Source organism: Dermochelys coriacea, chromosome 23 (genome assembly GCF_009764565.3).
Source record: "Dermochelys coriacea isolate rDerCor1 chromosome 23, rDerCor1.pri.v4, whole genome shotgun sequence".
Classification (NCBI taxonomy): domain Eukaryota; kingdom Metazoa; phylum Chordata; order Testudines; family Dermochelyidae; genus Dermochelys; species Dermochelys coriacea.
The window spans coordinates 762,982-785,827 of NC_050090.1; the positions used below are offsets into that span (position 1 = coordinate 762,982).

General features: G+C 65.6%; 1 protein-coding gene across 2 annotated transcripts; it reads right to left on the bottom strand.

The window, feature by feature from the left end:
• Positions 1-390: 390 nt before the first annotated feature.
• SAE1 (SUMO1 activating enzyme subunit 1) lies at positions 391-17,122 on the bottom strand. 2 transcript variants are annotated; one of them, XM_038382067.2, is made up of 9 exons: positions 16,961-17,121; positions 15,393-15,504; positions 13,547-13,720; positions 11,885-12,027; positions 11,136-11,235; positions 7,603-7,708; positions 4,328-4,472; positions 2,126-2,195; positions 391-753 (listed from the first exon to the last, which is right to left on the bottom strand). In XM_038382067.2, exons 1-9 carry the CDS (start codon positions 17,068-17,070, stop codon positions 661-663), a joined length of 1,053 nt encoding a protein of 350 aa, XP_038237995.1. In that variant the 5' UTR covers positions 17,071-17,121; the 3' UTR covers positions 391-660. The 2 variants fall into 2 exon arrangements, with proteins under 2 accessions (XP_038237995.1, XP_038237996.1); XM_038382068.2 differs by lacking the exon at positions 2,126-2,195 and having other exon boundaries at positions 16,961-17,122.
• Between the last annotated feature and the right edge of the window lie 5,724 nt (positions 17,123-22,846).

Below are 22,846 nucleotides of genomic sequence, written 5' to 3' on the forward strand. Positions count from 1 at the left end.
CCACTTAGTTGAGCTATTTTAGTCCTAAGTGCTTCCTAAAGCTCAAGATAGGAGCTGTGGGCCGCTCCCCTGCACCAGCCACCCCACAGCTCTGCACGAGGAGGCTGGCCAGGGGTGGGGAGCCTGGCCTACACCAGCCTGGTTGTGCCCTTTCCCTGAGCCATGGCTGACAGCATATGCACAGAGGCAGTTTCCCCCGCAGCAGGGCCCAGGCCAGCAGCAGCTGGTGGGTTGGGAGCAAGACCAAGGGGGCCTGGGCCTAGCAGCACCAGACAGCTTGGGGTGCATTTACAGCAGCATAGTGAGGGGGGCTGTAGGCCCCAGCACTGCCAGCCCCACCAGCCAGGGCTCCTGCCCTGGAGGGGGTTGCGCTGGAAGGAAAGGAGCCAGTTGGGAAGAAGAGAGTTTATTTGAGAGCCCAGGAGAACGCACAGGGCGAGCGAGTGGGGGATTGCTACACCCGCCCCACCCGGGCACAGGCCTCAGCAGCCGTGGGGGCCATGCCTGTGCTGGCCCCAGAGCTGCAGCTGGAGTGGAAGGTGGTGCAAGCGGCACTCCAGAGCTAGGCTGCAGCTGGTCGGGCGCTGCAGGGGCTCCAGCAGCACCGGGGGCTGAACCGCAGCTGCGGGCAGACGCACTGGGAGGCCAGCGACTCCAGGCTCAGTGGGGACCCAGGCACTCGACGACCCCGTTCCCTTTGATGCCATCGAAGAAGAAGAAGTTGTTGTGGGGTGGATCCCGCTGGGACAGGGCCTTGGGGGGGAAGGGCGTTGTTACAGCCTGGCTGGAGCTGAAATCCCAGCTCCAGGAACCCACCCAGGGCAGGGAGGGGAAAGCCCCTCCTTGCTAGAAGCTTCTATGGCAAACTCCTTCACCACACATGGGCGGCTTCTGGGGGGGGTGGAGAAGCATCAGCCAGGGGGGCACTTGCTACCCACTGTCCCCAACCTCAGGTGAAATGGGGGCACACGCCCGCTCACACTGGTTTACACCCGGCCCCAGGAGCAGAGGCTGTTCCAGCAGAGAGAGCAGTAACAGGGAAGCCACAGCAGCAGCCGAGGGGGATGTTATGTCACAGCTCTGCAGAGAGCAATACCCATGCCAGGGCTGTCCAGCACCCATGGACAGCTGAGCACCCTGTGGGGGTCAGAGCGTGGGGGCAAGCACAGCTGGAAGCAGCTCCTGCACAGGGGGCAGGAGGTCGGGCAGAGGCCCAGCAGCTGAAGTAGCACTAATCCTGCTGCAGAGCGGCTCTTGGCCAGGGGCACAAGGGCCCAAACCCAGCACAGGGAGTTCAGAGACGGGGCCCAGCTTAGGACCACAGGCAGCCCCCAGGAGAGGCAGGGAGCTGTCAGTCCTGGACATAGCAAGTCAGTGGCCGGTCTGGGACTCACCCAGCAGTCCTGACCCCCAGCCACACTGCACCCCTCCCAGAGTGCTCCATTGGTCCCAGCCGACTGACCGGAAAGCGGAGGGGGCAGGGAGAGGAATCCCTCCCACCAGCTGCCAGCCAGGCCTCTGGTCCCAGCAGAGCAGCGCCGCCAAGGCTGCTGGGAGACAGCGGCACCCAGGGGGCTGGGAGAAGGGAGGGCCGTGCCTGGTGCAGGGCACCGAGCTTCCCAACCAAGCCGGGCTGGGCGGGGATTCCAGACACACCCAGCCCCAGGAATGCTCAGGGCTCCCAGGCCGGAGAAGCAGCAACAGGCTGCTGCCCAGCAGCTGGAAGGGGGCACAGCGCCTCCGCAAGAACCCAGCACGGCCCACGGTGGGAGAGGTCCAGCTCCTGCAAAAGCCTTTCCTGGTCCCCACCCGTTCTGTCTGCACAAGCGGGGGAAATGGGGGAGCTGGGAGCCAGGACTCCTGGGTTCTATCCCCGGCTCTGGGAAGGGAGTGGGGTGTAGTGGTTAGAAAAGGGGGGCTGGGAGACAGGATGCCTAGGTTCTATTCCAGGCACTGGAAGGGGAGGGTGGGGCTAGTGGTTAGAGATGGGGGGGGCGGGAACTCTGTCACCTGGGTTCTATCCCGGTTCTGCCACTGACTCTGTGTGATGGAGGGTAAGTTTCTCCCCCTGCCATGGCTGTACCACCCTATCTCTGACAGCTGGGCCTAGCCCCACACCCGTTACCTTGACGACCTCCTGTCCCAGGACCCCTCCAAGCACTGCGCAGACAGGAGCCATTTCAGAGAAGCAATAGCTAGAAGGAACAAACACGCCAGGTCAGCGCCCGACTGGCTCAGCACCCCAAGTCCCAGCGCCAATGTGGCGCCGGCTGCCCCCTGCTCGGGGCATGACCAGACCAGCCACCCAGACTTCCCACCCTGGTGAACGAGAGAGAAGCGACTGACAGCCCGGCCCGAGGGTCCCTGGCCCAGGCATGGAGCCCAGTGGAAGGGATGAGACGGGTGACCCTTGCCAGGCAGGCCTGGCAGGAAAACTCCCGGGCAGGGGGAACACCGGGATCTGCAAAGAGCGTGACTGTTAGATCCATCAGTGAACACCCCTGGGCTGGGGCAGAGAACCAGAGCGAGGACTGAGCTAAGGGTGAAGCGTTTTGGGGTGTGGGGGCACAGGGCTCCTCAGGGGAAGGGCTGGGTACATCAACTGGCCTGACCCCCGAGATGATCTGGGAGGGGCCCTGAGAGACCGAAAAGGTGGGCAGGGGTGCAGCGAGACAGGACAACTGGACAGGGGCAGGAGCCAGGGCCAGAAGGGAAGGGGGTAGCGGGCCCAAGATACACCCCAGTGCGACAAGGCCCCGGTGGGTCCAGGGCCTTCGAGGGGTGAGCACTGAGCAGCCGTCACTGCTGGGAGCTCATTAGCCACACGGGTGTCTTGTCCCAGCCCCTCGCATGCTGCATGCGACCCTTCTAAAAATAGGGCCAGAAATATCTGCCGTGTGCCCGGGCGCATTCCCGCCATTCCTGTTAGCGCACAGCGGCCTGCAGCTCCCTGGGCAGCGTGTGGCAACATGCAGGCGGGGTGGGATTTTCAGGCTGAAATGAATCCGGGGGCGCAGGGAGGGTCCTTCCAGCCCACACACGAAGCGATGGCAGGGTCAGGGGGTGGGGAGTCATGCACCCCCCCCCACGGAGCAGCTCCCATCCTGCAGCACCCCTCCCCCTTCATCGGGGGGAAGGGGAACCTGCAGCATCTGCCCTGGCTCCCACATCCCTGCTGGTCCAGCCCATCACTGCCTCTGCCCGGCCCAGGTACCCGCGTCTCTCCCATGTGCTCAGGGTTGACTAGGGCCATCTCTGACCCAGGTCCAAAGCTTCAGCTGGGCCTTCTCAGCCCAGGGCATCACTGCCCCAGGGCCCCTCCACCCAATGGGGCAGTTCCCTGGGTCAGGGCAGCTGGGACTGCGTCCAGCCCGTCTGCACGTTTAGCACCAGGACTCGCTGGATACAGTGAGCCAGGGTCTCCCTGGAGCTGCAGGGACTGGATCTCATGCAGCCTGGGAGAGCAGGGAGGAGCCAGGCCTTCCCAGCAGCCCATCCATGTCGGTTAGGATGCACCGGCCCACACAGCCGAGCAGGGCAGAACACGCCGCGCACGAGACGACCCGGGCGAGGGAGCGGAGCCCAACCAGGCATGGCCAGGAGGCTCTGTGCTCACCCACGGGGCGGCGCAGTCAGACGGCTCAGGTCACTGGTGATGCAGAACCGTGGCTGCCCAGCGGGGATCAGAGCCAGATTAATGATCCTGCAATGCGCTCCTTGCTGTGGGGCTGGCTCAGCGCTGCAGGCAGCGGCATGGCCCCACGCTGGGCCCCAGGCAGTGGGGCCTGGACCCTGGGAGGGGCCTGTCTGGAGCAGGCATCCCCCTCACAGCGCAGGGAGGAGCTGTGCCTCACGAGGTGGGAGAGGAGGCTCTGAACCCCAGCACAGCTGGTACAGGAAAGGCAGTTCCACCCCCCAGAAATCCCTGCACCCACAGGAGAGAGAGACCAAGACACCCTATGGAGCCAGGGGGCTATTCACAAGCCACAGACACAGGCCCTAGGTGATTCACAAAGTCAAGTTTTCAGTCTAGTACCTGTGGGCACATGCAAGTTCCAGTGCCCCATGACGGGCAGCCCCCAAGGGACGTAGCTGGGACACATGGGGGTGTGTGTGTCTGGCAGACGGGCCCATTGGACGGGCACTTCCTTTGGGACCCGCTTTGCTCCTGTTTACACGTGGGCAGTGAGGAGCACCCAGTGCGGACAATGGTACCTGGCCAAGGGAAGGTACTCTCCCATGAGGATGCGACTGAACCGCATGCTTGGCACCAGGCCTAGAGTCCCGATCCCAGCCCCAACACCGGACTGCAGCCAAACCAGCGCACCTGATGAAGTCATCGGGCAGCAGGTCTGCACCAACACCTAGGGAGTCCAGCACTTCATTTCGGATCTGCAGCAGCAGCTCCGAGTCTTCGGCATAGCTCTCCGGCAATGGGTCCCTCCCTTTATCCGTCCGGAATTTCAGCAGCACTGAGGGGGAGGAAGAGGGGGAGGTCAAACTCGATCCCTGGGGGCGAGCTAGTTACCCTCTCCGATAACCAACGAGATTCCTCACTGGGCTTCTGCCTGGGGAGACCTTTACTGTGCCGGGGGCCAAGAAAAGTGCTAATGGGAGAATCCAGAGAACACTGCTCCACTTGCAGGAAAATTCGTTGGTACAGATCCTGTGTGCACTCAAGCGCATTGGCACAGCCACCCCGTGCCTGGATCAGAGATACACATGCACACGGTTCATGCCAGGTGGAGGTAGCCTGGACCAGTGGACAGAGCACTGGCCTGGGGTTCAGGAGGACTAGGATCTATTCCCAGGACACCTTCCTCATCAGACCTGTTTGGATGGCAAGAGAGGATTGTCTGCCTGTGTCATGCTGGGCACACGGTGCTGATCTCGGTTGGCACGGAGCACTGCCAATGAACCGACAGCAAAGAATAACTCAGGGGAGACATGGCGAGAGGCCATGCCTAGTGACCCAAGCACATCGCTGGATGCCCTGTCTGTAAAACAGGGACACGCTCACTCTCAGGCCAGTGCTGGGGTCCCCCAAGCTACGCAGAGTGCTTTGGTGAGGCAGCGCTGCCAGCTAGACGGGTTCTGATTGAGCTGGGCAAAGCTGTGGCTCCAACACTGCCCTGGAACAAAACCCTTCAGCAGCCGAGCTCCCTGCCCAACCCCTCCTAGCACATCAGTGCCGGAGCGCGACGATCACTGCCAGCGCCAGGTCTGAAGGCTGGTTCTCTCCCCACCCAGACCCTGGCCTGGCTTGTTGCTGTTCCATCCACCCCACAGGCCAAAGTCCTTAGGTCTGCTCGATTATTTTGAGCTGTTGGCTCATCAGGCGATAGAGCCGAAGGGTCAGTCTAGGCCCCGCCATCCATCTTCCCGGAGCCAGGGGAGCGACTCCCAACCCAGCACAGATCACATCAGCAGATCCAGGAAGGGCAGAGAGTGCAGGCAGCAGCTGAGCCTGGTGTTTATCTGGGCTGCCTGCCTGCCATCTGTGCAGTCTGCCCGGGCGCTAACGAGGGGGCAGGCTGGCACCGGGCAGCTACCTCCCCTGCCACATCTGACAGGATCCTGGGGGCTGCTGGGAAAGCAGCCAAGAGGCCCAGTGTGTCTGCAATGACTTATGGTAAAGCAAACAGGAGCAGCGATTTTAACTCATCTTTTGGGAGCGTCAGCACTTTGCAGCCCACTACAGGCCAGCAGAGAAGGAAACCCCGACAGCGAGCCAGCTCCCGGCCACCACTCACCCCTCATGAGGGGCCAGCGTCCCGGCATAACCGGGAACAGGGACCCCACCCACCAACCCCTCACGAGGAGCCAGCACCCTGGCAGAGCCGGGAACAGGGACCTCGGCCACCACTAACCCCTCACTGGGAGCCAGAGTCTCGGCAGAGCTGGGAACAGGGACCTCGGCTACCACTAACCATCACTGGGAGCCAGTGCCCTGGCAGAGGCGAGAACAGGGACCCTGGCCACCAACCCCTCACGAGGAGCCAGTGCCCTGGCAGAGCCGGGAACAGCTCCAGCGACTGCTGAATACCTAGGCCAATATAGAGGCACTAACGTGTACCAGGCAGTGTGACCTACTGGGGAGAGTGATGGGACTGGAGCTAAGGGATCCAGGAGTCCATTCTACTGCCCCTCTCAGTGCCTCAATCCCTCCCATGTGTTTCACCCTTGTGGGTTCAGATCAAGCTCTCTGGGGCAGGGACTTTTGCTCACACTCTGCCTGTCAGGCCCTGGCCCCATGGCGCCCCGCTCTCAGTCCGGGCCCAGGTGCTACCAGAACAAAGGAATACGAATACGGCATTCATTTCAAACGCCTACCCCTGCCTGCGAGCCCCAGGACAATTTGCCAATTGACAGCCACGTTCTCCTATTGTTTAAGGTGTTTTGCCTCCCCTGGCTGGGGACTGAACACGGGCGAGCAGCGCCAGTCAGATGCCGCGTGCTGCCCGACAGCCAGTGTGAAAACAGTCTCCTGCGATGGTCAGGGTCAAGTCCCCTCCCAGACGCAGGGGCAGCCAGAGCCGATCACCCAGCGTTGGGCGAGCAGGCAGGCAGGCAGCGCTGGCTCTTCGGCCACAGAGCAGCTCTGGAGGGAAGAGGCCAGAGTGGGGAACAGCACAAGGCTTGGAGCCCCGCGACTCCAACACCTTCTCCCCCAGAGCCTGACTCAGCAGGAGGAACCCTAGCCAGGCAGCTGGGAGGGGATGGGGTGCCTGGATACCTCTGAGGCAGGCGGGTCCTATGCCTGCAGTGAGCCCCAGTGAGCATTAACCCCGTCTTTACCCTCTGGACCCCCTGCTGTGCGGGGAAGCGAGCGCTGCCAGGCGTGGGCAGGAGCTCACAGCCCCGGCTCTGGGGCAGAAGTGGTGTAGGCTATTAATCTGGGAGCCAGCGCTGGCTCACGTCACTGGAAAACCCCGCTTGGGGCTGTGGCTTCACCGAGATTGCAGCCCGTGTGGGCACTGGCGCCTGAGCGCGGTGCGCTGGAGGGAGAGGGCAGCGGGCAAACCACACGCTGGGGCCGGGCCGGTCCCTCCTAGCTGGCAGGGTGCTTCCGCTCTGGGGAGCGCGGCTGTTTCCACACTCGCCCGGGTATTTTTAGCTCACTGCTGTTATGGTAAACTTGCATTAACCTCAAAGCCAACAAATCAAAGCCAGCTCCTGCCACAGGAAGTGCCGCGTGCTTGTTTGGCTGAGCGGGGCCTGGCGCTTCCTCGGCAGACTCTGGCACTGACAGCTCACTGGCCGGGCCTGCACTGGGCAGAGACGAGCAGACTCCCCTCCCCCCCGCGGGGCAGATCCCACTCCCAGCTGAGTGCAGAGGCCTGAGCAAGCCAGGAGCAGCTCTCCGTGGGAACAGCCGTCTCCCCAGGAGGAGAGCACAGCATTCAGAGAGCCAGGCACAGTGCGTGTGGCAGAATAAAGCCTCCAAGCCTAGCCCCACTACGCAGCCCGTGGGAGCTGGGCCTGTGGCCTCCTCACAGCAAGGATGGGAAAACTGAGTCACAGAGTGGGGAAGCAGCCTGCTCCCCAACTCCACCCCTCCTTGGGAGGGTGCGAGCACAAGGCTTCCCAGGCATCCCTTACCCTGGAGCAGGAAGTAGTCCGGGGTGGTGCGCTTCAGGGCTGCCTTCGCCTTCTCACTGCTCCAGTCGACTGCCAGCGCCTCCTTCAGCTGGCAGAAAACCACCCGCTGCAATGGGAAAGCCAGTGTGAGAGGGGCTGGGCGGGCTCCCGCCTACGGAAAGCGGAACGAGCAGGGAACGAACACTGGGCTCAGTGACCAGACTGCAGGCCGGCCCAGCGACGCCAGCCCTGGGCTCAGTGACAGGGCTGCAGGCCAGCCCGGCAAGACTAGCCGCAGGCTCCGTGACGCCGGCACTCGGCTCAGTGTGAGGTGGCCAGGGACCAACACAAGATCAGGCTGTGGAGGCAGAAGTGAGCTAGCCACCCAGCGGACGGAGCAGAGTGCCTGGTCCAAAGCCTGCTGTAGGGGCAAGAGACGGGGGAAGAGTTATGAAGGGGTTAAGTGGGTAAAGTCTGCAGGGGCTTCTGCCGATCACCATCACTCCCTGATTCCCAAACTCTGCACGCTCGTCCGGAATTCACCTGGGGCGGGGTATTCTAAGAGCCCCTCTCAGGGGCACTCTCTTGCCCTGGTTCCAGAGAGCAGGAACACAGCCGGAAGGGAATCTGGCTAGAGACTTCTTGGGGTCTCAGAAATTCAAACATTTAATTCCTGCCAGCCGCAGAGCGCAATCTGCCCCAGCCAGAACAGCTCGCCGGTCTCATGCATGCGCACATGTGACGCAGACAGCAGCCCTGCAAGGGAAGCGGTCCAGAGGAGCGCCGGGGGCTACATGCAGCGCTGAGCACCGCAGGAACCATCACCGCTACCCACAGCTGGATTGAATACACGGCCTAGCCTGGAGGAGAGATGCTGTCAAGGAATTAGCTCTGACCCTGGGAACGCAATGAGTCACTTGCAGGGGAGCCTCCCGGGCAGTCTCTCTCTGCGGCTCTCAATCTTCAGCACAATGCTGCAATGTACCACCCCCGCCCAGTAGCCCACAGAGCTCAGGGACTGGGAAGTATGTAGAGTTGGGACAAGGGGGAGGTTTCAATCTGAGACTTGGGAGTAGAGTGTTAATAACCGTCTGTGCTCAGAGCGCTTTGCAGAGGGCTCTCCTGCTAGAATCACTGGACAAACTCCCTGTCCTCAGGGTTTGGCCAGTGCTAAGGGCTCCGGAAAATCCCACCCACTGCGCTCAGCTCCCAGGATGCAGAGTATAAACGGGGAGCAGAGACCCAGGGCTCAGGCCACTAGTGTCCCAGAGAGCATCTGCCTCAGGCGGTCGGATTAATTGTCAGGAGAACAGCTCCTGCATCCCACCCAGAACATCTGGCTGACCTAGAAAGGATCTTCCAGACAGAAGCCCAATCTTGATGTACGGGCTCAAAGGGCCACCATGCCCCCTGGACACTGGTTCCAACACTTGATTCCCCCCCTCCCTGCTTTTGCCTAACTGCAGGAGAACACATGTACAAGCTGCCTTGAGCCTCCCTGTGCAGCACGTCTGGTTATACAAAGGAAATGTGATGCCAAGAAGCTCCCGTTTCTCTGGCACCCCAGCGGCAGAGCGCGGCACTGCAGATTGCCACCCTCCCAGGCCCTGGCTGCATTCAGACTTGCAGCAGGGGAGAGAAACGGGCGGTGGAGTGACTGCGAGGTGACCCCATCTCTTCTCCACCGGAGGGCACATGACCCTCAAAGCAACACCAGCCAGGTCACAAGAAATGCTGAGGACAGACGAGCTGCCATACAAGAGCAGAGGCCTTGCCTCGACAAGCAGCGCTAAACACCGCTCACTGCGTTCTGTCACTTGGGAAAGCTGCCCCCGCAGTAACCCACCAGGCTGCTGCCAGTGCACCACGGCGCCACGGGCTCAGGAATTTGCAGCAAGGCCACGAGAGAAGGCACAGGAAAGCACTGTTTGCCCCCAGGCCTTTAGATCCATATTCCCCGGAGGGGACTTGTCCCAGGCATCGGAATGCTGGAAACTCTCTATAGGAATCCGCTGCATACTAAACCTGAGCTGACACGGATCGGAATCCCAGCCCCGATCGGGGGAGGAGGACAGCTGGCTAGCAGTGGCATCTGGGGAATACTCCCATATCTTCCGATCTGGCCCAGCTTGGGGCAAAGTGCACTAAACGCCCCCTGATTGACAAGCCGAGAGAAAGGACACAAAAGGCCATTAAGCGGCTCACATTCTCCTCATAGCCAGATAAAGCCGGGGGATTTCCACTTCCAGCTGCGAGACCCTAACAATGGCCAGGCCCAAGGCTTTTAAATGTGAAAGCCTCTGCCCTCTCCCATCTCCCTTCACCCCCAAGCCACCCTCCTGCTTACACAGGGGCTTAGCAATCAGCTGACAGCAGCAACGCGGCAGCTTCTGGCCCTGGCGTTTGGGTGGGGAGCTGAGGAGCTTGGCTACACACCTAAGGTGTACCAGTCTAGTTACAGCAGGGTACAGCGATACCAGAATAATGGTGCCTTCCACCTGCACAGCTGTTCCCAGACAGGAAGGGGAACGACCTATCACAGTACATGCTAGGGGCTGTTCCCATGCAAGCATATTGGTAAAAATCCCTCCCCATCCGAAGCGGGGGGGGGAGTAGATGGAGCCTAACTCATCCAACAAGCTAGTCACAGAAGGCTGAATCCAGAAGCTGAATTTTAGACAGAACCAGCTCAGGGACCCCGGCCATTCAACGTGCACAGCCGCTGACCCGGGCCAAGGCCAACGAGACTCATTTATTGTATACCAAGGCTAGCTTCTCAATAGCCCAGCCTGACAGAATGAACACGAACACACAGCTGGGAAATTCCACAGCAAGTTTCTGGTTCGGAGCCATTCAAGGAGATTCTCATGGGGATGAAAACTCTGCAGCCACCAGGGTAACGTGGCACCTTACACTTCCTTCACTCACTCAACACCTCCCAAGATCATCTGTACTGACATTACCCATGGCTTCCACCCTTGGCTCTGGCCAACTGGGGCTACCTGACGTTACCACGGGACAACTTTTAGGGCTCCATTCAGCACCCCCCAGAGGATCTAGGCTCTGGTTATAAAGAAAGGACCAGAGTTCTGAATGACAGCAGAGGCCTCAGGACAAAGATGTTCCTGCAAACAACAGGTCCATCATCCAAACCCCATTACAGACAACGCGCTGTCAAGCTGGGATAGGTAACCTGCCATCACAGCCCCTCAGTTCAAAGGGAGAGGAAGACACTTATGTTCTCATGACCTTGAGCTCACACAGTTAAATGAGGCAGGGGGTGCAGACCCAGGCCACATGGCTCACCAGCAGACAGACTGAAGCAAAGCCAGGAACTCCATGATACCTTCCCAACACAGCATTCATCCCACCCATGGCTCACCATGCACACCCTGAAGCTGCTGTCTTAACGACTGCATCCCGTGTACCACAAGCCACCAGACAGACCCAGCACCTCTGCTGGGGCGGGGGGGGGGGAATCTACGTAGACGTAGACTTGACGTTTCCCCGAAACGTGGGCGCTCTTTGGTTGCTGACGGGGCACTGTCACGCACCTTTTTCACCATGGTTGTCTCCGTTGAATCGAGTTTGACTTTTTTGGTGTCGGGCCCATCTTCCACTCCCTGGCTGGCTTTGGTGACCTTGGTCTTCTCTCTGCAGAGAGACAGAGAGAGATTTACTACCACAGTCCCTGGCTGAGGGAGGCCAGAATTGGATCCCATCATATTTCACATTCTCATGAGAAAGAGGGCAGGCCCAGCACCTCAGAGTCCTGGACACAGTACACTAGGTCTCAGCTGTAACAAAGGCCGAGCCTGTCGACAGGGGGCTTCCGCACACAGCTGTGTGCTGAGGGGAAGAAAGGCTGCTATGGGGCAAAACCCACCTGCCCTGAAGCAGACGATCTGTGCAAGAGACTCCACTGGCTCACAGAAGAGCCTCCATGCCTGAACTGTCTCACAAAACGTCATGGCCACAATTACGCCTATTTACAGCACATCTCCCCCCACACCCCAGCACACAGACCGCCCCCTTTGGTAATTTAGACTCCCCCGCCTGTTAGGCCTTCACGGTGACTTCCCTAAAAAGGAACGATGGCCAGCAAGGGTAAGAGCCCAGCACGCGGAGCTGCCAGCTGCACACCGTGGCCTGTAGTTTCATGGGCTGCTCCATTTGGTACATACCAGGTGCTGCCTTAGGCTTTACCAACATGCTTGTGCTAGTACCACAGGGTGTCAGTGCATCCCCCGAACGTGGGGGTGTTCGGGGGATGGCCGCTCTCCTCCCGCAGCGCCAGACTTACTCCACAAACTCGTGCGCCCCCAGGTTGGCGAACATGTAGCCATAGTAGCCAAAGACATCCCCGGTGAAGAACCTGATGCCATGTTTGTGGCAGATCTGATCGACTTTCACGAGGATGCAGCGGGAGCAGCATGTCAGGCACACCTGGGAAGAGGCAGAAGCATTTCAGCCACTCTCCCCACACCGCAGACAGGAGCAGCAGCACCTGCACACTTACAAACCTGCCCCCCCACCTTCCGAGACCAGGGTTAGATAAACAGGCCCTGGATGGGTCCCTGTTCCCGAGGAGGGTGTGACCACCCCCGCCCCTCCTGGGCAATGGCAGGGGCCTTGGGCAGGGCAGCCCTCCACTCGCAGTGAGACAAAGAATGGTGCTTTACATGCAGCTACTATCAATTATCCCTCCTGGCAGCAGAATGCTACGTTGTGACGGCTGCTAATTCCAACAGGCTCCTCTCCAGGGAGAATAGGGAGTTTAGAGGTGGCGGAGCCCAGCTTGCTCCTGGCAACGAAGCTAAACACAGACACTTTTCATTTAATTTAAACGCAGGGCGTGTCCACACAGGGCAATGGACCAGCATGGCTACTCCGGAGTCACTCCCTGTGTGGAGACACAGCCCAGAGTACAGGTTTCAGAGTAGCAGCCGTGTTAGTCTGTATTCGCAAAAAGAAAAGGAGAACTTGTGGCACCTTAGAGACTAACAAATTTATTGAAGCATAAGCTTTCGTGAGCTACAGCTCACTTCATCAGATGCATTCGGTGGAAAATACAGTGGGGAGATAGCGTCCGGCGTGTGCCATAATAGCCACTCCGGTCAAGTCTCCTGGATAAGTAAGGCCTTATTCTCTCCTCCCCATCTTCCAGCTTTGCAGACTAGAGACAAGCCAGAACAGAAGCAGATGCTGTTTACAAACAGATATTCAGCTTGCCAAACCAGATGCGTAGTGACAACCCTTCAGCAAAGCACCCACAGACCAACCCAGTCATTCTGTAGAAGCCAGGTGACACAGATTTAAAGGGACACTCTCCATTAGCTTATGCCCAAAAGTTAGGTTGGGCAGGAATGGATTTTTACTGTTTTCGGGTGTTTTTTTGGAAGGAAATAATATAAAATCAGGAAAATGGACTAAAGCAGCCCCAGTCATGATGCTTAACTGTGTGATTGTAACAGGTTTGCATTTTCAGGATTTTTTTTTACCTGAAAATTTTCCTGCAGTGCTGGAAACTCAATGACCCCACAAGATGCCAGCACAGGGGAGCCAGAAAATGAAGCAAACCCATCCAAAACAGAGTATATGCAAACAGGAGACAAATGGTATAAAGATCCTCCCCCATCCATGCCAACTCACAGCCGTGGCTATACACAAAGGTGCATCAGGTTAATTAAAGATAATGTTTTAAACCAATTTAGTTAAACGGGTGTGAATCCCTGCAGGGTTGTGCTTAAATCGGTTTAAACCTGGTCTGTTGGTTTAGCTTCTGTCTGGAAACGTACAGATGCAAACTAAACTGACATAACCAGCTTTAGAGCGAGTTAAAAGCATCTACACTGGGATTCATACTAGTTTAACTACATCTGTTCTTATACCAACTTCAATTAACCACCCAAGGACACCTCTGCTCAATGCCCCCCTTCCCACACGCATCCCACCTTCCACTTACAGCATCAAACTGAGTAAAGAAATTTTCGGCTTTGTTTTCGATATTCTCCGGGTCAACTTTCACATCTACCATCGGGTTGAGGTTCTGAGCCCGTTCCAAAGAGGCTTCGGCTCTGTTGCGGCCCAGCGAGCCCACAGGAATCAGGAACTGAGCTCTCGTGTCCTCCTGAGATACCTGGGGCAGGGGGAAACAAAACCAACCCATCTCTGAACAGTTGGCGAGTGGCAGGACCCCGAGAGGCAGTGACACCACGGGCCACTTATCACAAGTGGGAACAGAGGAGACATGGGCCAGCAAGGGGCCAGCTTCCCCACTAGCAGGGCGCAGTTCTTGTCACGCAGGAACTAAAACGCTCATCCAAAGCCACTAAGGAGAAAAGTGACAGTTATGAGGCAGGAAGGAAGGGGCTGGTTTGGGGATTAAATGGTACAATTCCAACCAGCCTGAGCGGGAGGTGTCATGTCCTACCCGTCAGCACCCCCAGTCACACCACGGAACCCCGGCTGTGCTCAGAGCGGCTCAGACCCACTGAAGTGCCCTCCAAGACAGCCCCCTAGGGCACATGCAGCAGGTACAAGGGGAAACTTCCCTGATGCAGCTGCTCTCCCTCCACTCACCTTCCTCCTGCGCTCTGTGCCTTAGCCAGCGAGCGGCTCTAAAGCCGAGAGCTCCACCTGGTGCCCGATGTGAAGTCACAGCCGCACTGCACGGCCCAGCACTGCGGCCTAGCGCCTGTTCCAGGAATTGCAAGCAAAGCGAGGCGCAGCAAGGGAAGACCCCAGCTGCTATTCAGACCAGGGGAATGATCCTGCTCCACTCAGCCTTGGCCTCGCCGAACTCACAGACAGTGGTCTCCGCCTGCCTTACAGACATGTCTTGGAGCCGACTTCACCACTGGGGCGAGTGCTCCCTTAGCCACCAGGCCATGCTGCCCGTTTGTGTTCTCAACACACCATGCAGGGGCGCCCTGGTCTCTGTTTGCCCGCCTGTCATAGAGGGCAGCTGGCAGCACGGCAGCCACCTCTGTGAACCTGGGGTGCTTAAATACTGCACATCTTCTAAAGTGGGCAACTCTAGGTGAGAACAACACGACCTGTCACCTCAGCGAGCTTCAACCCCAGAAGGAAAATCAGCTCCTCAGGGTGCTGCACACCGGGGGCAGTGAGGGGCAAGGAATGGAAATACTCAGCTGAGGCAGTTACTTACCATGACCCACCTTCCATCCCAGCTAAAGCAGAAGTGGCAAGCCCCCAGGCTATCAGCACTTCCAGAACTGCCCTGTTCCATACCTTACACACCTCAGAGCACTGATAAGGACTACCGGGACCAGATCTGAGAGAGCCACCTGGGCAAAGGCTATGCCCCGAGCGATAACAAACATGGGAGGATGCCAGCACGATGCAGCGACAAGGAAGCATGGCCCCAGCTGGGCGAGCAGCAGGGTTTCCAAGGGACAGTTTGAAAGGGAGAGCCAGAGAATCGGGTGCTGGACGGGGGAGACCTTGGTTCAATTCCCAGGCCCGCCACGCACTTTCTGTGTGATCTTGGGGAGTCACTTATCTCTTCCCCGGGGCTCCCCAAACAGAGATCCAGGCGCATAGAGGGGTGGGTGGGGATAGAATCCATGCGTGTTTGTGAAGCACTAAGACACTCCGTGACAGGGGTCTGAGAAGCACCCGGACAGGAACTTCTTGCCCCAACCTGCAACAAGCCTGCTGTAAGGATCCCCAAGAACAAACCCCTCCCGCTCCGCTTGCTCCAGCATGGCCGTGCCTCGGGGGGTGGGGCAGTCTGCAGGGACCTGTGCGCTCAGAAATCCCAGAGGACACAAGCCAAGAGCTCCTACCTGCTGATGGTCTAGCATGGTCAGGCCTTTGATGCCTGCCAAGATGAGGTTCTTTGCCACTTCTGCTCCCAGGCCCTTCATGCCAACCAGCAGCACCCGGGATGCTCGCAGCCTGCAACGAGATGCATGGGCAGTGTTAACGATGGATTGCACCAGCTGAGACTCAGCGAGCTCGGCGGGCGAGGAGAACAGCTCTGTGTTCACAGCCACATGATGGCAAGGAGAGAAATACATACTGATAACCAACATCTCACAGGGCCAACGACGCGAGGAAAGGCAGTGAGCACTGCCCCAATCGACCAGGGGCGTCCTCCAGGCACTGGAGGCCCAACCTAGGATCTGCTAGCCACCCCCAACCCTGCTACGTGAAGTGGGCTGTGGGGTCCCAAGGCCAGGCCAATGAGTGGGGACACAGTGAACGTGGCAGAGGAGTTGCCATCCAGTCCCGAGCACAGCCAGGATTAGGAACGCCTTGAACGGCAGGAGAGCCTCAGAGACGCGAACGCCTTGGGAAGGGAGGTTCTTCCCCAGGCTGAACAAAACGTGACGGTTCGTTCAAACACTGACAACTGAACATTGATACGACGTGGAAACGTTCTTACGCAGGACAAAAAAGCTGCCTTCCCTTTATTGTTTTAGTAGCTTACGTTTAACACAGCACTGTCCCCCGCCCTCCTCGACCTCCTCCTGCACCGCCCTCCCCCCCACTGCTCCCCTCCCCTCCGCGGTCACCTCCTTCCCCCCACGCCTCCATCCCCCCAACTCCAACATACTAACCCCCCCTCCCCCCGCTTCCTGCACCGCCCTCCCCCCCACTGCTCCCCTCCCCTCCGCGGTCACCTCCTTCCCCCCACGCCTCCATCCCCCCAACTCCAACATACTAACCCCCCCTCCCCCTCTTCCTGCACCGCCCTCCCCCCCCCTGCTTCCCTCCCCTCCGCGGTCACCTCCTTCCCCCCACGCCTCCATCCCCCCAACTCCATCATACTAACCCCCCCTCCCCCCGCTTCCTGCACCGCCCTCCCCCCCACTGCTCCCCTCCCCTCCGCGGTCACCTCCTTTCCCCCACGCCTCCATCCCCCCAACTCCAACATACTAACCCCTCTCCCCCGCTTCCTGCACCGCCCTCCCCCCCACTGCTTCCCTCCCCTCCGCGGTCACCTCCTTCCCCCCACGCCTCCATCCCCCCAACTCCATCATACTAACCCCCCCTCCCCCCGCTTCCTGCACCGCCCTCCCCCCCCACTGCTCCCCTCCCCTCCGCGGTCACCTCCTTTCCCCCACGCCTCCATCCCCCCAACTCCAACATACTAACCCCCCCTCCCCCCGCTTCCTGCACCGCCCTCCCCCCCACTGCTCCCCTCCCCTCCGCGGTCACCTCCTTCCCCCCAACTCCAACATACTAACCCCTCTCCCCCGCTTCCTGCACCGCCCTCCCCCCCACTGCTCCCCTCCCCTCCGCGGTCACCTCCTTCCCCCCCACGCCTCCATCCCCCCAACTCCATCATACTAACCCCCCCTCCCCCCCACTGCTCCCCTCCGCGGCCCGGCCCCGCCCCCGGCCCTACCGGCGCTGCGCCTCCAGCCCCCACAGGCGGATCTGCCGGTCGTACTGCGCCGCCTCCTCCTCACTGATGCCGCCCGAGCCGCCGCCGCCGCCGCCCTCCTTCTCCACCATCCCGCCGCCGCCGCGCGCCGGCCACGTGACGCCGGCGCCCCCACCCCAGCACGTGACAGGGGGCCCCGCTCTCCGCGCCCGCGCCACGTGACACGGAGCTGCGCCCCGCCCTCCCGCGTCCCAGCACAGCGGCCCCGCCCCCCCAGCCGAGACCTTCGGGCTCCCCCGCCCTGACCCCGCCCCTCCGACTGAGCGCACGGGCCGGCCCCTCCCCCGCCCTGACCCCGCCCCTCCGGCTGAGCGCTGGGCCGGCCCCTCCCCCGCCCTGACCCTGCCCCTCCGACTGAGCGCACGGGCCGGCCCCTCCCCCGCCCTGACCCCTCCCCTCCGGCTGAGCGCTGGGCCGGCCCCTCCCCCGCCCTGACCCCGCCCCTCCGGCTGAGCGCTGGGGCCGGCCCCTCCCCCGCCCTGACCCCGCCCCTCCGGCTGAGCGCTGAGCCGGCCCCTCCCCCGCCCTGACCCCGCCCCTCCGGCTGAGCGCTGGGCCGGCCCCTCCCCCGCCCTGACCCCTCCCCTCCGGCTGAGCGCTGAGCCGGCCCCTCCCCCGCCCTGACCCCGCCCCTCCGGCTGAGCGCACGGGCCGGCCCCTCCCCCGCCCTGACCCCGCCCCTCCGACTGAGCGCACGGGCCGGCCCCTCCCCCGCCCTGACCCCGCCCCTCCGGCTGAGCGCACGGGCCGGCCCCTCCCCCGCCCTGACCCCGCCCCTCCGACTGAGCGCACGGGCCGGCCCCTCCCCCGCCCTGACCCCGCCCCTCCGGCTGAGCGCTGGGCCGGCCCCTCCCCCCCCCCCGACCCGGCCCCTCCGACTGAGCGCACGGGCCGGCCCCTCCCCCGCCCTGACCCCCCCCCTCCGGCTGAGCGCTCAGCCGGCCACTCCCCCGCCCTGACCCCGCCCCTCCGGCTGAGCGCTGGGCCGGCCCCTCCCCCGCCCTGACCCCGCCCCTCCGGCTGAGCGCTGAGCCGGCCCCTCCCCCGCCCTGACCCCGCCCCTCCGGCTGAGCGCTGGGCCGGCCCCTCCCCCGCCCTGACCCCGCCCCTCCGACTGAGCGCACGGGCCGGCCCCTCCCCCGCCCTGACCCCTCCCCTCCGGCTGAGCGCTCAGCCGGCCACTCCCCCGCCCTGACCCCGCCCCTCCTGCTGAGCGCTGGGCCGGCCCCTCCCCCGCCCTGACCCCGCCCCTCCGGCTGAGCGCTGAGCCGGCCCCTCCCCCGCCCTGACCCCGCCCCTCCGGCTGAGCGCTGGGCCGGCCCCTCCCCCGCCCTGACCCCTCCCCTCCGGCTGAGCGCACGGGCCGGCCCCTCCCCCGCCCTGACCCCTCCCCTCCGGCTGAGCGCTGAGCCGGCCCCTCCCCCGCCCTGCCCCCGCCCCTCCGGCTGAGCGCACGGGCCGGCCCCTCCCCCGCCCTGACCCCGCCCCTCCGGCTGAGCGCACGGGCCGGCCCCTCCCCCGCCCTGACCCCGCCCCTCCGACTGAGCGCACGGGCCGGCCCCTCCCCCGCCCTGACCCCGCCCCTCCGACTGAGCGCACGGGCCGTCCCCTCCCCCGCCCTGACCCCGCCCCTCCGGCTGAGCGCTGGGCCGGCCCCTCCCCCGCCCTGACCCTGCCCCTCCGACTGAGCGCACGGGCCGGCCCTCCCCCGCCCTGACCCCTCCCCTCCGGCTGACTGACGCTCCGGACGGCACTCCCCCCGCCCCTGACCCCGCCCTCCGGCGTGAGCGCTGGGCCGGCCCTCACCCGCCCTGACCCGCCCATCCGGCCTGAGCGATGAGCCGGCCCCTCCACCCCCCTGACCCCGCCCCTCCGGCTGAGCGCTGGCCGGCCCCTCCCCGCCCTGACCCGCCCCTCCGACTGAGCGCACGGGCCGGCCCCTCCCCGCCCTGACCCCTCCCCTCCGGCTGAGCGCTGAGCCGCCCCTCCCCCGCCTGACCCGCCTCCGGCTGAGCGCGGGCCGGCCCCCTCCCGCCCTGACCCCAGCCCCTCCGGTGAGCGCACGGCCGGCCCCTCCCCCGCCCTGACCCGCCCCTCCGACTGAGCGCACGGGCCGGCCCCTCCCCCGCCCTGACCCCGCCCCTCCGGCTGAGCGCTGGGCCGGCCCCTCCCCCGCCCTGACCCCGCCCCTCCGGCTGAGCGCTGGGCCGGCCCCTCCCCCGCCCTGACCCTGCCCCTCCGACTGAGCGCACGGGCCGGCCCCTCCCCCGCCCTGACCCCTCCCCTCCGGCTGAGCGCTGGGCCGGCCCCTCCCCCGCCCTGACCCCGCCCCTCCGGCTGAGCGCTGGGCCGGCCCCTCCCCCGCCCTGACCCCGCCCCTCCGGCTGAGCGCTGAGCCGGCCCCTCCCCCGCCCTGACCCCGCCCCTCCGGCTGAGCGCTGGGCCGGCCCCCCCCCGCCCTGACCCCTCCCCTCCGGCTGAGCGCTGAGCCGGCCCCTCCCCCGCTGACCCCGCCCCTCCGGCTGAGCGCACGGGCCGGCCCCTCCCCCGCCCTGACCCCGCCCCTCCGACTGAGCGCACGGGCCGGCCCCTCCCCCGCCCTGACCCCGCCCCTCCGGCTGAGCGCACGGGCCGGCCCCTCCCCCGCCCTGACCCCGCCCCTCCGACTGAGCGCACGGGCCGGCCCCTCCCCCGCCCTGACCCCGCCCCTCCGACTGAGCGCACGGGCCGGCCCCTCCCCCGCCCTGACCCCGCCCCTCCGGCTGAGCGCTGGGCCGGCCCCTCCCCCGCCCTGACCCTGCCCCTCCGACTGAGCGCACGGGCCGGCCCCTCCCCCGCCCTGACCCCTCCCCTCCGGCTGAGCGCTCAGCCGGCCCCTCCCCCGCCCTGACCCCGCCCCTCCGGCTGAGCGCTGGGCCGGCCCCTCCCCCGCCCTGACCCCGCCCCTCCGGCTGAGCGCTGAGCCGGCCCCTCCCCCGCCCTGACCCCGCCCCTCCGGCTGAGCGCTGGGCCGGCCCCTCCCCCGCCCTGACCCTGCCCCTCCGACTGAGCGCACGGGCCGGCCCCTCCCCCGCCCTGACCCCTCCCCTCCGGCTGAGCGCTGAGCCGGCCCCTCCCCCGCCCTGACCCCGCCCCTCCGGCTGAGCGCACGGGCCGGCCCCTCCCCCGCCCTGACCCCGCCCCTCAGACTGAGCGCACGGGCCGGCCCCTCCCCCGCCCTGACCCCGCCCCTCCGGCTGAGCGCACGGGCCGGCCCCTCCCCCGCCCTGACCCCGGCCCTCCGACTGAGCGCACGGGCCGGCCCCTCCCCCGCCCCTGACCCCGCCCCTCCGACTGAGCGCACGGGCCGGCCCCTCCCCCGCCCTGACCCCGCCCCTCCGGCTGAGCGCTGGGCCGGCCCCTCCCCCGCCCTGACCCCGCCCCTCCGGCTGAGCGCTGAGCCGGCCCCTCCCCCGCCCTGACCCCGCCCCTCCGGCTGAGCGCTGGGCCGGCCCCTCCCCCGCCCTGACCCCGCCCCTCCGACTGAGCGCACGGGCCGGCCCTCCCCCGGCCCTGACCCCGCCCCTCCGACTGAGCGCACGGGCCGACCCCTCCCCCGCCCTGACCCCGCCCCTCCGGCTGAGCGCACGGGCCGGCCCCTCCCCCGCCCTGACCCCGCCCCTCCGGCTGAGCGCACGGGCCGGCCCCTCCCCCGCCCTGACCCCGCCCCTCCGACTGAGCGCACGGGCCGGCCCCTCCCCCGCCCTGACCCCGCCCCTCCACTGGGCGCACGGGCCGGCCCCTCCCCCGGCCATGACCCCGCCCCTCCGGCTGAGCGCACGGGCCGGCCCCTCCCCCGCCCTGACCCCGCCCCTCCGACTGAGCGCACGAGCCGGACCCTCCCCCGCCCTGACCCCGCCCCTCCGGCTGAGCGCTGGGCCGGCCCCTCCCCCGCCCTGACCCCGCCCCTCCGACTGAGCGCACGGGCCGACCCCTCCCCCGCCCTGACCCCGCCCCTCCGGCTGAGCGCACGGGCCGGCCCCTCCCCCGCCCTGACCCCGCCCCTCCGGCTGAGCGCACGGGCCGGCCCCTCCCCCGCCCTGACCCCGCCCCTCCGACTGAGCGCACGGGCCGGCCCCTCCCCCGCCCTGACCCCGCCCCTCCACTGGGCGCACGGGCCGGCCCCTCCCCCGGCCATGACCCCGCCCCTCCGGCTGAGCGCACGGGCCGGCCCCTCCCCCGCCCTGACCCCGCCCCTCCGACTGAGCGCACGAGCCGGACCCTCCCCCGCCCTGACCCCGCCCCTCCGGCTGAGCGCTGGGCCGGCCCCTCCCCCGCCCTGACCCCGCCCCTCTGACTGAGCGCACGAGCCGGCCCCTCCCCCGCCCTGACCCCGCCCCTCCGGCTGAGCGCTGGGCCGGCCCCTCCCCCGCCCTGACCCCGCCCCTCCGACTGAGCGCACGGGCCGGCCCCTCCCCCGCCCTGACCCCGCCCCTCCGACTGAGCGCACGGGCCGGCCCCTCCCCCGCCCTGACCCCGCCCCTCCGGCTGAGCGCACGGGCCGGCCCCTCCCCCGCCCTGACCCCGCCCCTCCGACTGAGCGCACGGGCCGGCCCCTCCCCCGCCCTGACCCCGCCCCTCCGACTGAGCGCACGGGCCGGCCCCTCCCCCGCCCTGACCCGCCCCTCCGGCTGAGCGCTGGGCCGGCCCTCCCCCGCCCTGACCCGCCCCTCCGGCTGAGCGCTGGGCCGGCCCCTCCCGCCCTGACCCCGCCCCTCCGGACTGCGCGACGGGCCGACCCCTTCCCCCGCCCTGACACCGCCCCTCACGGCCTGAGCGCACGGGTCCGGCCCCTCCCCCGCCCTGACCCCGCCCCTACGGCTGACGGCACGGGCCGGGCCCTCCCCCGCCCTGACCCCGCCCCTCACTGACGCGAGCACGGGCAGGCCCCTCCCCCGCCCTGACCACCGCCCCTCCACTGGGACGACGGGCCGGCCCCCTCCCCGGCCATGACCCCGCCCCTTCCGGCCTGAGTCGCCACGGGCCGGACCACTCCCCCGCCCTGACCCCGCCCCTACGACTGAGCGCACGGGCCGGACACCCTCCACCCGCCCTGACCCCGCCCTCCGGCTGAGCGGTGGGCCCGGCCCCTCCCCCTGCCCGGACCCCGCCCCTCCGGACTGAGCGCACGGGCCGACCCCTCCCCCGCCCTGACCCCGCACCTCCGGCTGAGCGCACGGGCCGGCCCCTCCCCCGCCCTTGACCCCGCCCCTCCGACTGAGCGCACGAGCCGGACCCTCCCCCCGCCCTGACCCCGCCCCTCCGACTGAGCGCACGGGCCGGCCCCTCCCCCGCCCTGACCCCGCCCCTCCGGCTGCGCGCACGGGCCGGCCCCTCCCCCGCCCTGACCCCGCCCCTCCGGCTGAGCGCACGGGCCGGCCCCTCCCCCGCCCTGACCCCGCCCCTCCGACTGAGCGCACGGGCCGGCCCCTCCCCCCGCCCTGACCCCGCCCCTCCGACTGAGCGCACGGGCCGGCCCCTCCCCCGCCCTGACCCCGCCCCTCCACTGGGCGCACGGGCCGGCCCCTCCCCCGGCCATGACCCCGCCCCTCCGGCTGAGCGCACGGGCCGGCCCCTCCCCCGCCCTGACCCCGCCCCTCCGACTGCGCGCACGGGCCGGACCCTCCCCCGCCCTGACCCCGCCCCTCCGGCTGAGCGGTGGGCCGGCCCCTCCCCCGCCCTGACCCCGCCCCTCCGACTGAGCGCACGGGCCGACCCCTCCCCCGCCCTGACCCCGCCCCTCCGGCTGAGCGCACGGGCCGGCCCCTCCCCCGCCCTGACCCCGCCCCTCCGGCTGAGCGCACGGGC